Genomic DNA, 15996 nt, shown 5'->3' with positions numbered 1-15996 from the left:
AAGACATTTGAATTTCTCCTAAGAAATGGGGACTAAATTTTGGGTTGGATTTTTGTGGTGATGATATATCACCAAAGGGGGGATTGCTGGAGCAGGGTTTTCTATTTAAACTCAAACTTCAGTTTATGTTTTATTTGTTATAATTAAAATTACTAACGAATAATTATTAAATATTAAATTTTGTCGAGTGTTTTTGACTAATCAACCTTACTAATGAAAGGACTATACGTGGGAATGCAATTGCATGGCTTAATTAATACGTGAACTAAGTCGGTGAGCAAATTAATTAAATATGTGTGGCTAAAGTGTTATTTGTTATGTGTTTGCGCTTTAAAATAATATGCTTTAATGCTTCTTTATGTCACAAAAGGCTAGATAATTACATACACATAAGGATATTAGTGGGAATTAACACTGTATAATCAATAGGATGTAGTAATGTTGTTTTGTGTTTCTTTTAATTAAGATTGTCCATTTTGGCCTATTGGAAAATGGCCGACATTTACAGCCTGCATTTGAGTAGATGAAATACGAAGAGAGGCCTCACTGAATATGGTTGAAAACATGACCTCGGCCTCTGTCTGAAGCTAAAAGTTATGAAAGGACAGCAGCTCTGGGCTCATCGCCAGATATCCTTGGAAGAGAACAATTGTCACAATGAACATTTTGATAAACTTGCGGTGGCTTCACTATAATTCCGGAGAAGAGCATCCATGAATGTTGCGGATTTAGTTTGTGCTTCCTTTTTCCGTGTTTTATTTTTTAGATATTCGAGAGCGGAGGTTTTTTCTAAATGTTGCGAGCCAACATCCTTTCCTGCTCGCTCTGCTCAACGGACGTTTAGAGCTTGTTTGTAACTTTTAATGTGTAAGTTTTAGTATAAATATTGTTAAACTAGTGAGGGTCTAAGGCCACTTCTTCCCGAACTTATGCTCGAGAGGATCGATGCTGATCAAGAGGACGGCGACTCGGGAGACTCTTTGAGAGACCTGTCCTGACCTAAATACGACATTTAGCTAGAATAGGTAACTATGAGAATAATGATTTTGCTATTAGATGACTTTCATTTGAACTAATTAGATAAAATAACCTTTGTTTGAATTACAGTGTCGGGTGGTTATTTCTTTGTCAATTTATTGAGATCACAAATGTGTTCTTATTGTTTAAATCATGACTCGAGACAAATCAATTAGGTTGCATTGACCTCAGTTTAGATGCAGATTGATTTAGGAGTTCTCTCGTATATTCGGTGTGGATAGAGTAATAGAATGAATGTTAGTGTGATGGGCCCTAGCGTATGGTGAGTGTATGCGCGTATGACTGTGGAATTACTCTGTCCATGGAAGTAGGGAGAATTTATATGCTCTGATCTGCAGCAAGGACACTTAGCTATTGACACCATATATGAAGCCACAGTCCCCACCGGCCTTCCCTGTTTCCTCCACCTGTTGAAACCAAGCCTTTATCCCACACTTTTACTATGATGTGTCTGCCATTGTCCTTTTCAAATTATGTTTCTTTTTTTTCCATGGCCATTTCCACTGCAATGCAATTTTATGCATACCACAGTTCATGTGAAGAACAACTTCTGCATGTTACTTCTTGTTTTCCAGCCCCCCTATTCAATCAACTCCAGGACAACTTGAAACTCATGACCCATTTTGGTAAGGCTGTGCCTGTGCTCGAATATAGTCACCTTTCTATGGTATGTACTTGTTGAAAGTTGACTACCTCTATCATATGCTCTCTCTACCCTCTCTAAATCCCTCTTCCTCCTCAGGTTTTCCAATTACTCACTATTGAGTTACTTTCACCTCCACTGTTATCCCAATGTTATTGTTCATCAGATTTAATGCCTGCAATGCAAAGATCTGCTATATTGTTGTCTTGATGTAATGGGTCTGCAGCGATTAAATGTCTCTCTCATACCGCCCCTCACACTCCTCTCTTACACACTCTTTCTATGTACACAATGAATTTATCATGTACATACTGTCCTATTGCGGTGCCTTTCCTGACGACTATCTTTACATCTGACACTACCTCTGCACTTCTCTGTAGATTCAGCAGAACCGTGGTTCAAATATAGCTCCTACTTAAACCAAACATCTCATTACTTCTTTGGCTGGCATGAATCAATGGGGTCAGGAAGACACTGACCAGTAGATAATGCATACCCCAGGTCTCTCTCTCGTTACAATACACAGCTCCTCAATGTGCCCTCTTCCTGCACCTGATTAGTCTCCCTCACTGGGGAGCAGATTTACTAACAAGTCACGCGCAACGTAACACAGCAAGACAACTTGCTGCACTGCGTTGCGTGACAGTGAGAGAAAGCAGGAATACGCCATATCTACTAAGGTAGGATGTATTCTGCTCTCACCCTGCGCTGGTGCACTGAGTGCAGCCCTCGCTAATGTAGGCACCCTGGTGCCATGGTGCAAGGGTGCCTGTGTGCTATAGGCAGGATTGTTTTTTGTGCAGGAAGGGACATCTTCCACCCACAAAAACAATCCTCTGAGGCTGTTTCCTCTTTCTATGTGTGCTGCAGTATGCATCACATGTAGAAAGAGGAGGAAAACATGAGAAGACATAAACATATAATATTTCTCCTCATTACGCCTCACCTGGGAAGGCGTAGCATTTTGACGCATTTCCAGGTTTCCTAGTGTTAGTGTCTGTGAATGTGCCAAAAATCATGGGTGGATTTGCAGGAATACCCAAGGTCCACACATGGAATGCCTTCTCGGGGCAGAGTAACGAAAGGCAGTGACTTGCGCTGCCTGGCGTTACTCCAGGTTTGCCAAGCCATGCAGAGCCACGCAAGGTGGCTTAGTAATCTCACTGATGCCCTTGTGTTGCATTGGGCTGCCTTGCATGGCACAATGGCAATACAAGGGCTGTTTAAATCTGGGCTTTGGTTTCCATTGAAATACTTAAGTGGTTTCAAGATACCTCCAATGCACTGAGTGCCTCCCACAAGATTGGACAGCAGGCAGCACTGGCACTGTTTCCAGCTTGTGCATGGGTGGTGGTTGAAGTCCCTCCCATTACATTCCAAGAGTACTTCTAAGCACCTCTGTGGATTCAACACTCACCCCATTTTGAGTTTGCTGTGCATCCAGTGTCTGTAGCAGGCTCCCCATATACTGCTGAGGGATAGTAAGGGGTCCAGTCCCGGTGTCCATGATCCCCTGGCAGCCATTGCTGCACCAACCGGTGGACTGTCCGTTGATGGAGAACCTGTAGGGAAAATCAAAGGACTGATTATATGCACATGTTTCTTACCAAAGAGGACAACTCCCTCCATCACAAGACCTTTAAATCATTTTGGCGCTTGTTAAAAGCAGAGTCATGTGAAATCATCAAACCTGAAGTTTAAAAAAAATAACTTTGAAAAGTTTGCACTGTTGCAATTGTTTTGCTGTTCCAGACTTTTAGAAAAATCTTTTGCAAAAGTCAGAACGAGTAGATCTTATTGAACATCTTTTATTTCCTGGTAAAAGTTGAGTTTTCCTTTTACGAGGACGTGACACTGAATTGCGATTCTCCTATTACCATGACCAGAGAATCTGGATTTCATTAAAGACACAGAGGCTGACATTATGCATTAACCTTTTAATGCAATTTCAAGTACAGCTACTTAAAAGTTACATCATAAAGGAAAACTTCTAGAATAAACAAGTGTAACTAGGCAACAACAGCACAGAGTTCAGCCTCTTTTAAATGCAATGAAAGCAAATAAAAAGTTCTTCTGAAGGCAACGAAGTCCAAAAGCTGGAGTCATGCAGAGAAGGCCACTCCTTGGAAGAAAGGAAGACGAGGAGTCGGGTGCTGTTTTCAACAGATCGTGAAAAGAAGCAGTCAAGACGAATTATCTGAAAAAGGACAAAGTATTATCAAATTGAACTTAACACCCTATGTAAAGGGAAAAGAAATGGTAGTAAATGATATTAGACATTAAAAATGCAAAATACAGTGATAAAAACTGAATAATAATGTAATCAAATCAAAGCATTACACATGACAAGCAAGATGTTAAAATCCACTCCGGGAGGGAGGGTTGGGATGATGTCAGCCTCCGTGTCTTTAATGAAATCCAGATTCTCTGGCCATGGTAATAGGAGAATCGCAATTTCATTACACGACCGGAGGCTGCCATTATGCATGTTGGTAGTCAAGAAGAACTACATCTGACATGTGTTCGTCAGGTTTGCAGTAGTTTTTTGCAAAAGTATAGGAATTTGACCAGTCTGCTGCTTTGAGGATGTCATTCAACTTACCGCCTTTCCAAAAGGATTGACTAGCCATAGCCCCTCTTAAAGAATGAGCTTGAAATCTATGTAGATTAATGCCTGCCATTTGCATCGTCAGTTTAACCCATCTAGCTATAGTAGAAGAAGAGACAGGTTTGAAGGGCTTAACAAAGGATATAAGCAGTTGGTCAATACCAGCGGTGCGATGGGGGTCCATCCTTAAATCATATTCCTTCATGCAATTCCCCACACACAATTTTTTACAAGCATCAAACCTAGGGTAAAAAATCATATCAGACATCGTTTTAGTTCTCTTGATAATTTCGAATTTGATGCCGAATGCATCATAGGATCTGTTGGATATCTCCAACGCTTTAACGTCCGAAACTCTACGGCAGGATATTAGACAAAGGAGAGAAGCTAGTTTGATGGAGAGTGACTTATTATCTAACAAGGTATTATTCGGCCAGTTACAAAATAGATCAAGAAGCAACTTAACGTCCCAAAGGGTGTCATATTTAGGTTTGGGAGGTCTTTTAAGCCTGATACTCTTCATAATTCTGCAAATTATAGGGTTTTTTCAAATAGTTCTACCATTAAAAAGGGAGTGACCCACAGAAGTGGCAGATCTATAACAGTTAATTGATCTATAGGAAAGACCTCTTTCAAACTGTTCGACAAGAAAATTGGCTATATGGAATCCAGGTTCATTTCCAGGCACCAACAAACCCCATCTTTTCCAGATGCCGTTGTATCTATAGTGTGTACCGGGGGCCCAAGATTCTGGGAGGAGAGAAGAAGCCTGCGCCGAAAGCCCAGAGATTTCATTGGATCGCCTGACACCTTCCATGCAAGAAGGTTCAAAGTCCCGTTCAGAAGGAGTGGGTGATCCAAACCGTCTATGTCTTTTAGGAGGCCTGGTGAAGCTGGAAGTAGAAAGCGAATTTCGTAAGCTAATTCCAAAGTCGTTGGGAACCACGCTTGGGACGGCCAAAATGGGGTCACTAGGACTATTGAAGAACGTTCTGTCCTCAACTTCTGAAGGACGCGTTGGATCATCGCAAAGGGGGGAAAAGCGTATCCTCGAATGTTTTTCCAATGCTGCAGAAAGGCGTTCACTGCCAGAGCACCTGGGTCGGGCATCCAGCTGAAGTATCTGGGAAGTTGGGAAGTGAGTCTGCTCGCGAAGAGGTCTACTTCTAGGGGACCCCAAAGATAGTCTAGACTGTTGAACACATTTGCATTTAATTTCCAATCGGTGTGATCTACGAGGAACCTTGAATTCCAATCCGCACAGACAGTTTTTAGACCTGGAAGGTATTCTGCTCTTAGGGAAATTTGGTGTTCCAAGCGGAACATCCACAGTTTCTTGGCTAGCTTGGAGAGGTCTGGTGACCTCGTGCCCCCTAGGCGATTTATATAGGCGACAGCTGACATATTGTCCATCTTGAGTAGGACTGATCTCCCTTGAAGGGAATGATTGAAGCTCATTAAGGCGTAAAGCCCGGCGGTTAACTCTAGAAAGTTTATGTGGTGTAAACTCTCCGAATAAGACCATAAACCTCCCATGTTCTGATTTTGAAAACAAGCACCCCAGCCATGAAGGCTGGCATCCGATTCCAGTACATAATCCGGGGAAGTCCCAAAAATGGCTTTCCCGTTCCATGCGTCTAGATTCTCTAACCACCAAGTCAGTTCCGCCTTGGCTTCCGCGTCTCGGTGAATTTTGTCTCCATACCAAAGGCCGGACCGGAGGGCCCTGCCCTTCATTCTTTGAAGGGCTCGGTAATGTAGAGGACCCGGAAAGATAGCCTGGATAGAAGAAGAAAGGAGGCCCAGAAGTCTGGCTAGTTCCCTTAAGGTTAGGAGATCTAATTTCAGAACGTGATGTATCTCTTTCCGAATCTTGGAAAACTTCTTTGGGGGAAGTAAAAGCATAAATTTTACGGTGTCGACCGTGAAGCCTAGGAACTCTAGAGACCTCAATCGAATCAGGATGGATTTCTCCCTGTTTATAATAAAACCCGTACTCTCTATTAATTCCACAGTGGTGTTCAAGTCTTTCAGAATTTGAGAATGGTCTTTGGACATGATGAGAATGTCGTCTAAATAAATTATGAGGTGGACACCCCTTTCTCGAAGGACCGTGGTAATGGCCTTCATTACTTTGGTGAAACACCAGGGGGCCGAAGATAGGCCGAATGTAAGGGCTTGAAACTGATAGAGGTGGTTGTTCACGCAAATTGAAGGAAGGATTGGGACTCCTCTGCCATAGGAATGGTGAAATAGGTGTCTTTTAGATCTAGTTTCACTAGCCAGTCTTTCTCTAAGAGCATGTCCCTGAGGAGATGGATACCTTCCATCTTGAAATGATTGTAGGTGAGATATTTGTTCAATTCTCTTAGATTTATTACCAGTCTCCACCCTTTGTCCTTTCATTCAGCTAGGAAAATATTGCTCACAAAATTCTTGTGTTCCCAAGGAACTTCTACGATTGCGCCCTTTGTTAACATTGAATTTATCTCCTCCGCGACGATAGAGTGTTGTTCTAGTGTCAGGTTTAAAACTTGGGGAGTTGAAACTTGAAGGGGTTTTTCCGTGAAATCTATTCTGAATCCCTGAACGGTCTCTAAAACCCAAGGATCGTGTGTGATTCATTTCCAAGCATGTAGGAAATGTTTTAGGCGACCCCCTACTCTCTGTGTTAAAGAGAAAGGATGAGGAGGAAGGGTACTTACTTGAGGTGTTGGAGGGATTGGCTACTCTGGTCCTGAAGCCTCTGAAGCGGGAAGATCGTCCTCGTTGAGGAAAGAATGAATTGTTGGGTTGAAACGGGCGACCGAACCCTCTTTGTCTTGAGAAGGGTCTTTGGAAGAATCGGCCGGCAGAACGACCCTTTCTGCCGGCCCTGGCGAAAACATTTGGGTTGAACACTCTGCGCATGTTGGTTTGCGCTTTATCTAGGGCAGTAAAGGTTGCAACATATTTTCCCAATCCTTTGATCATATCTTCCCCAAAGAGGAGGCCATTGGGGTTGGATGAAAATTCTTTTTCTGCCATGTCGCAGAGTTTAGGATTGATTTTAGACAAAACCACTTTCCTTCTCTCGGTATTCAAGGCTGTGTTGGCGTTACCAAGGAGGATTAGTGTCCTTTGGCTCCATCCTCGAAGGAGGTCAATGTTAGGTTGCGAACCATTGGTATAGCTCTCCTTCGATTAAGTCGATCAAACGACACAATGGGCCGAGCATGTCAAGCATGCGATCTTGACAGCTTTTGAGAGAGCGTTCCATACCTTTCCTTGGATCCCTGCCCAATTTGAATAAGAACTTGATGAGTTCAGGGTCCAAGTTGGGAGTTAAGCAGTATTTATCTTGTATGATAGGCCGAGGCCATTCTGCCCTCAGGATATTTCTTGTCTCTTTCTCCAAGGGGTTCTTGATCCACCGCTTAATAAACTTAGCCACGTGTTTTTGTGGCCACCACTGGGAGCTCCTCGGGTGTTGTAAGTTGTCTGGGGAAAACATTTCCCCGCCAAGGGGATCAAAAATAATTTGCTTAGAGGAGGAGGGAAGTTCTTCATCCGAGAAGTCAAGGTTAATATCGTCGTCAATCTGGTCTAAGTCCAAAATATATTCATCCAGGGATTCATTGGCGGTATCCACTTCGTTGGATAAGAGGGGATCTGAAGCACTTTGATATTGTGAGCCGCTTAGGGCATCCAAATGAGATATGCCATTGTTGACACGTGGTCTTTTTGGGGGCTCGTAGGCCTCCCGTATTAGTTGAGGAGCTTAGTCCTTCTTCAGTAATTGAGGCGCGTAGACCTCCCAATATGTTTGAGGTGCTTGGACCTCCCATAGTGCTTTCGTTTTGTAAATTGTTGCATTTCTTAATTTTTTTACCCTCACCTTAGTTGATCAGAGTGTCCTTCATGTTGAGTAGGGTAGATAGTGGGGTCGGAAAGAGACCTCTTTCCTCCAACAATTTTGCTTATGGTCTCCCTCAAACAGGAGTGTAACTCCTTATGTATTATTTTTTTAATAAGCTCCTCATTTGTATTAGGAGCGGGTACCTGGGTTTGAGATTAATCCGAGTCAACATCAGACATGATGGGATATTTGGTAAAGTAGCAGTAGGTAGGTTAAAGTTATGGGGAAAGCAGGGGGAATAGGCCAGATAAAATTGGGTTAAGGGTATTAATTATAAATTAAGATGTTAAATTTCAAGTAATCAATTAAGGAATAGTGGATGGAGCCAGGAAAATTGGTAAATATAAGTCAAAATGGTAAAAAATGGTGAGAGAAACGAAGAAATCCTTTCTATCTGCCAACCGACATAGGGTTCAGCTGTTACAGGAACACGTTGCTAGGCAACCTTGAAAAGCCTAGCCGTGCGCGGATCCCTCTGTTACTAAGGGTCTCTCTTTTAAGTATGAGAGCCCTTGTTGTTTCCTCTTCCCCCTTTTTTATTTTTTTTATTGATAGTCCCGATGGGCGCCTAAAGTGAGGGGAAGGAGGATGTGATAAAGGGGGGGGGGGGGAACGCCAAAGGAAAACCGAAGGCACAACGATGGTGCTGCGCGGCCCGCAGACCGTACATTGGAACTGCGAGGAGCGGCCGCACCGAAAATACGAACTAGAAAAGGCGATTTTACCGTGTCCCTAAAGGGATCAAAGAGGGATGTGTGTTGGAGCGGCAGCGGCATGAGGCGAAAACAGGAGAGTCACGTGGAGGCATCTTGCACAAGGTGATATTTCCCAAGAGTCTAAATTAGATTATAAGGCAATCATAAAAATATCTTAAAACAAAGACAATAAGACGTCGCTAGGGTCATGTATTAGAACAGAAAAGGTGAAGGAGGGACAGTAGAGTCCAAGTAGGGGAGATGGTCAAAGGAATTAAATGGTGATTTAAGTGGTTCAATAAATAAGTAGGGTTAACAATAGTTGAGAAGATAATCAAGGAGTGTAACTCCTTACGTATTATTTTTTTAATAAGCTCCTCATTTGTATTAGGAGCGGGTACCTGGGTTTGAGATTAATCCGAGTCAACATCAGACATGATGGGATATTTGGTAAAGTAGCAGTAGGTAGGTTAAAGTTATGGGGAAAGCAGGGGGAATAGGCCAGATAAAATTGGGTTAAGGGTATTAATTATAAATTAAGATGTTAAATTTCAAGTACTCAATTAAGGAATAGTGGATGGAGCCAGGAAAATTGGTAAATATAAGTCAAAATGGCGAAAATTGGTGAGAGAAACGAAGAAATCCTTTCTATCTGCCAACCGACATAGGGATCAGCTGTTACAGGAACACGTTGCTAGGCAACCTTGAAAAGCCTAGCCGTGCGCGGATCCCTCTGTTACTAAGGGTCTCTCTTCTAAGTATGAGAGCCCTTGTTGTTTCCTCTTCCCCCTTTTTTATTTTTTTTATTGATAGGCCTGATGGGCGCCTAAAGTGAGGGGAAGGAGGATGTGATAAACAGGGGGGGGGGACGCCAAAGGAAAACCAAAGGCACAACGATGGTGCTGCGTGGCCCGCAGACCGTACATTGGAACTGCGAGGAGCGGCCGCACCGAAAATACGAACTAGAAAAGGCGATTTTACCGTGTCCCTAAAGGGATCAAAGAGGGATGCGTGTTGGAGTGGCAGCGGTATGAGGCGAAAACAGGAGAGTCACGTGGAGGCATCTTGCACAAGGTGATATTTCCCAAGAGTCTAAATTAGATTATAAGGCAATCATAAAAATATCTTAAAACAAAGACAATAAGACGTCGCTAGGGTCATGTATTAGAACAGAAAAGGTGAAGGATGGACAGTAGAGTCCAAGTAGGGGAGATGGTCAAAGGAATTAAATGGTGATTTAAGTGCTTCAATAAATAAGTAGGGTTATCATAGTTGAGAAGATAATCAAGGATAATAATTAGGATATAAGCAGTGCTTTAAATGGGCCAGTACTTACCGGTACTGAGTATCGGCACTTTTTCATTTTCTCCCCTTGAGTACTGGCACTTTTCCTAGAACGAAGAGAGTACCGGTACTCATGGGACCTGACTTCAACCCAGGCAGTGCTTCCTTTATCCCTCGTCTGATACCTCTGCAGCACCTTTAACAAGCACTGCACGGATGTTCTTTTCACAGTGGGGCTGAGAGGGGGCTGTAAAATCAAATGGGTGGTGGTGGGACGCACTGTTCAGGATTGAATATTGCAGCAACGTTTCATTTAAAAGTGGGTTTATGGCTGTGGGAGTGATGTCCACTGAGTGTTATCTAACAGCGGCCCATTAAGCGCACCTGAGGACAGGCGCCAGCTGGCCTGCCCGTCTCGGCCTCGGACCCCTCCCGGGGAACAGGCCACGCTGGCCTGCCCTGGGTGTGTGATCCACCGGAGGGCACCGTTCTTCAGGCTACCATTACAACTTGATCTATATTTCCAGAGTCCCTCTTCATTCTAAAACTCTATCTTGTTGTGAAATGTGTTCTTTCTGTAAAGTATAATAATGCCTCATACGAGTAACAGTAACTCCTTCCAGAATGAGTACACTCACGTAAAGGGACGACGAGGCACGGCTTTCAAAATTATGAAGCGTGTTTCTTTATATCGGATAACTACCAAGAGTTTGTGTACGTGGTTGAGAAAACAAGTAGGTGCTGGAGTAAGGCACTGAACTCTGGCTGCTGTTTCAGAATGAGTCACAGGAATGAACACAGCTCACTCAGAAGAACACACTCTTCGGATACCCTTCTATTTTACTAACATTTTTTTTAAACAAATGTTCATGAAATGCTCGATTTCACTGTGCACAAATAAAACACACACTCCACAAATAGACACGCAACGTAGGCAAACACAGTAGTGACGCACACAACACAGTAACGGATACATGCACACAAACCATAATGCACAGACACGGATGAGTACATACTGCACAGATGTACATGCACCAAAGATTCATGCCCAAGCACGCACACGCAAACACTTGGGAAAACCACAAGCACGGACACACAGCACACACATTCCATCAGTAGACACACACACACACACAACATGCACACATACAATCAAACACATACCAAACGCATACGAACTCACAAAAGAAACTATGGAGCTTCTACTGGTCACCTTACAGTATCTTGCTGCGCCTTTCTTCACGGCATAACATTTGATGACGTCACATTTCCTTTATGGTATCTTGATAAATAACTACCACGTATAGTGTGTGCTGTACAAACTGAGCAAAAGACATACAATTGATGGACGAAATGCAGAACAAATCAAAACATGACTGTTTTTGTTGCATAGAGCCTTGTGTAACCTGCAGGTCAAAAGTTAAAATCCTTGTAATATAGCTCAGTGAGTTATGACCCTGCAGCAAGGACCTGCCTGCAAACAAGAAGGCATATATTTAGAACCTCGCTGTTATGTCCTCCTTTTCTTATTTTAAGGATGCTAAAAAAGGCTACTTTGGGTAGTAATAAACACATGCCTTGATTCATGATTTGTAGCAAGTGACTGGCATCTGCTGAATGTGAAGGGGTGGTCCCAGCTAGCCAATGGGCGTTGGTGTTTTGGTATGTCGATTTGTAATAGTGCACTAATTACCTGTGAGGCTATCCAGGCGCAATATGGGGATTCCTATTCAAAATTATCTTAAAGGTCCACACATTTACTTTCTTGAGAACTAGAAATTATTTCTTGTAGAATTCATATGTTTTATGGCCCTTCAGCATAAGAATGTAAAGTAGAAAAAAACTAATACTAAAATCAAATCATTATTGAACGGGAAAGAAAAGCTGAGAGTGTATAGACCCCTGCTCTATCAGACTCTTGATTGGTAGTCCCCAATGGTTTCCAGATTTCTTCATCTAACCTTGCTTCTCTCTGTCCATAAGGACTGGCATCTCCAGTTCTCGCCTGTCTCAATAATACAATCTGTTGACTGGCCAAAGGGTGTAAAACAGTCCATGGGTGGACTTTGATGCCACCAGCGACCCAGAGAGGGTCATGCCACGCTTCCACTCTGCAGGTGCCACTGTGGACATCACTGTGCCTAGATGGTCTGGTTAAGTGTGAGAAGTTGGCCTGGCATATGCTGTCTCCTAGTTATAGGGACACCTTGCACCAGTCCAATTCGACTCTTATTGATGATAGGTTTAAGACAACCTTTAAAGAAAGCTATCCTAGTGGTAGCTGTAGAGAGCAGCCTTCAGGCTAAGTCTTGAAGGAGTGTTAAGCTTATTGTTTTACCATAATAATCTCTTGAATAACCAAATGAAAGAGTAGCCCACACAGGTATATATATAAAATATATGTATTTATTCTAGACAGAATCCCACAGTCTCTTTATGAAGCTGTGGCAAAGTTACAATATCAAACAAGCATTGATAGACACAATAAATAGCACTATTAACATTGGGCCCCAGGGGGGGGGCCAAACCATATACAAAAAAAGTGGTATAAGAACCACGACAATTCTACAGGCAATGCCTAGGGCATTCAGGATCGCTGGCCCCTTAAGAATCCACCCCAGGTTATGAGGAAGGGGACCCACGGGAGGCGCGTGCAGTGCAAGTAGCTGCTATCGGGATCTCAATTACAGCCTATGGAGAATGTCGCGGTTGGAAATAAACAGTTTTAAAATACTTCTAGCAGGAGTACAAAGTTAAAACTTCAGACTTAAGCTTTTGAAGAGCCCACTACCATGAGAGTACCGAGGTACCACTGTTACCTGCCCCAGGGAAGCCGGGTGCATAGGTCGTTTCTGCTGTCGGGTCGCGGGCTGATTTTCAATGGGAAAATAGTCAAAAGTTCTGCTAGCCAAAAGCGTCGATGATGCCGTGAAGATCAAAGATGTGAAGATTGTAGAGAAGAACCTGAAAGCAGAGGGGACAGAGTCTGGGTTACGGCAAAGTGACCAGGAGGCTCAAAGCAAAGAGCCCTTCGGTGTCGGGTGCTTCAGGTGGAAAGTGGTGTAGCTTGGATCTGCAGCCACGGGCTCCGGGAGGCTTCAAGGAAGGCCAGCTTCAGGAGGGCGACTGTCCCATGTCGGATGAGGGTTGCTGCGGTGTTAGTGTACGGATTAGATCCACTAAGCCTTGGCAACTGCAACCCACGAAGGATAAACAAATCGGCTACAGTGCAGACCCACGAGGTCTGGGAGAGGTTTCTGTTGGAGAGACTGTAGAGCAGGCTTGGAGCAACCAGGGGAACTCTTGATTGTAGAGATAGACCTCCGCTAGGGCCCACAAGTCGAGAGACAAGGGACCGCGGGAGGTGGCAATTTGGAGTGCGTAAAAGGGCACCCACGGGCCACCGGAGGGGGCTAGGGTGCTGGTCTTTGGCACAATTGCTGTAGAGTGGTTGGCTCGAAAATGGGCCAAAGCACAGCTTCCCCACTGGTCAGGGTCGTGTGCTACGCAAGAGGTGGCCAGTGTCCTGGGGTATTGGGGATCTCGGCACCCACGCGGTCCACGGTGCTCAAACTCGTTGAGCACACTCACTGGCCTCTGAGATGCGCTGGAAACTCACCTCAAGGTTTCTGGAAGTCGTCGAAGTTTGTGAGAGCAGCGAAGTTCTAACTGGGTCACTTTCAGTGTTTCAGGTGCCTGCCAAGCAGGGGGAGAACTCCTTTATCCCAAGGGAGATTTCTTTGGTCAGATGGGCAGCAGCAAGTTGAAGGTCAAGACTGTAAAGTTCAAGATTAATCTGAGGCTCTGGGGCCACGTTATTCACCTTTATCCCCAAGATTAGGGGAGTGTCCAGAGTAGTGTCCACCAATGAGAGGTGAGACGGGAAAGGGTGGCTACACCCTCTCCCCTTTGTGTGTTTCCCGCCTGGGCGAGGGGCAGGATGCCCCTGAACCGGTTCCAAGCGGTGTATGCAGAATGAGGCTTCTGCAGCTGCCTACGTGCAACTCTGAAAGGACATTTGGTGCACCCACCCTGTTCCAATCCACATTATCCTGTCTGGGGAGATGCTAGCACCTCCCTGCCACAGGAGCCCTATTGTCCAGCTGGAGAGGCTGGGGTTTTCCCCAGCAACAGCCAGCCAGGGTCGTGTAGGTGGCGGGCAGTAGCCATTTTGTGTTACTTGTGCACTTTTAAATTGGTGTCCGAAATCTATTGCTTTTCCCATATCGCCCCTCTAGCAGGGGGGAATCGTACCCTCATGCCCATGACTGGACTGGGGGTATGATTCCTACATGTTTGACACCAAACACGATATGGTTCTGTGTAGCCGTTCTCAAGTTATCACGCTATCGCGATAGACTTATAATGCGGTTAAGAGTGTATGGTATGGCTACACTACCAACAACCCAGCAATGATTTTACGAGGGTTGCAGAGAGGCCCTACTCATGTAGGGGTCCCCCCTCACACACACCTCAGCACCCTGCCTTGTAGGACTACCAAGGCCTGCTATAGGGGTGACCTATGAGAGTACATGTGTTGTAATGGGGTGGGATATAGGGTACCTATATCCCTGTAAGGGGTGCTAGCACCACCATACCCAGACTACAGTAGTGGTCTGGTGGTGTCAGTTTGTATGGCTGTCCCAGGGTGGCACAACAAGTGCTGCAGCCCTGGTAGGCCTACTGAGGGACTCATGCCCTGGGTACCTAGGGTACCATCTACAAGGGACTGTCAGGGCATCCTCAGCATCCAATTGGGTTGTACCTAAGGTACTCACATCGTTTAACAGAGGAAGCAGATAGGCTGGGGTCCTGGATAGCAGGGCCACAGCCTGGCTAGAGTCATAAAACAGCAAAAACATCAGCAAAAAGTTGGGTGCAACTATGCAGCCGATGCCACTCTCCTACATTAAGAAAATGCAATATTTCAGTCTGTGGATGATTATGGGAGGATGAGGGTGTGGAGCACACTTGGATTCAGTGACCCTGTAGGGCATGCTAGTGTCTGAGGTGAGAGCTTCTGGCTTGGTGGAAAGGGGAGGGGCGGCAACCCCTGCATCAGCAAGGGAGCAAACCCGGGAGCTTTGGGCCGGGTGGGCACTCAGGGTATGCCAGTACAGTCGTACTATTAATATGCTGCAGTTAAACACCAGTTTCAACACATTGCAATGCAGAATCTACTCATCAAAGCACCCTCCGTATTTAAATATGCAGCGTTTTGTTTTGAGCATTGGCTGAACTCAGTTGTGATTGATGGTGAGGTGTTTTTAATAAACTTCATACTTCACCAAGGATACCTAAGAAACAAAATAAGGATAACTAGATAAACGGGGTGCTTTTAACCTATATTTTGAAGCCTATTCGTACTTGTATAGTTACACCAGGTAGACTTTTTCACACCTAGACAGAGGAGGTGTTCGGATTTTCAGCAAAATGTGACGATATATTGACAGTTCGGTGCCCTAGCAGTAGGGCTGCGGCACAGGCAGTCATACGGCTGAGCTGCACTCTAGCACGCAGCTGAGTCCGCCCCTTCCACCTGCTCCTCCGGATTCACTGTCCAGTCGGGAAATCTTTATTATGTGTCCCACTGGGAAAGATTCATTTTGAGATCTGTGATTGGTCGGATTTCAGGAAGGCTCTGTATGGCGCTAGGCTTACCCATCAATCCCGATCTGCCAGTAGAGCTGTCGAGTGAGGGTCGCCACGACGATCTGTGCCGAGTACAGTCTGTTGTCTACACCTCCGAAGATGATCTGCCCGGGTTGGCTGAGGAGGCACAAAGTGTAAGAAAATCATTGGAAGAACAGAGTAATCTACTCAATTAAAA

The 15996-nt window shown here is 44.6% G+C and overlaps 1 protein-coding gene across 1 annotated transcript in view; it reads right to left on the bottom strand.

The window, feature by feature from the left end:
• Positions 1-15996, bottom strand: part of LOC146871302 (gastricsin-like) — a 302303-nt gene that overhangs the window by 14040 nt on the left and 272267 nt on the right. The window contains exons 5-6 of the mRNA XM_085650803.1: positions 15828-15935; positions 3099-3243 (exon numbers count right to left, since the gene is read on the bottom strand). Coding sequence (XP_085506929.1) covers positions 3099-3243; positions 15828-15935 — 253 coding nt within the window. The remainder of the gene's footprint in view (positions 1-3098; positions 3244-15827; positions 15936-15996) is intronic.

The sequence above is a fragment of the Triturus cristatus genome, chromosome 1_1, assembly GCF_964204655.1.
Source record: "Triturus cristatus chromosome 1_1, aTriCri1.1, whole genome shotgun sequence".
Taxonomy (NCBI): Eukaryota; Metazoa; Chordata; class Amphibia; order Caudata; family Salamandridae; genus Triturus; species Triturus cristatus.
Note: the sequence above shows the minus strand (reverse complement) of the source record. Positions and strands in the feature narration are given on the sequence as shown.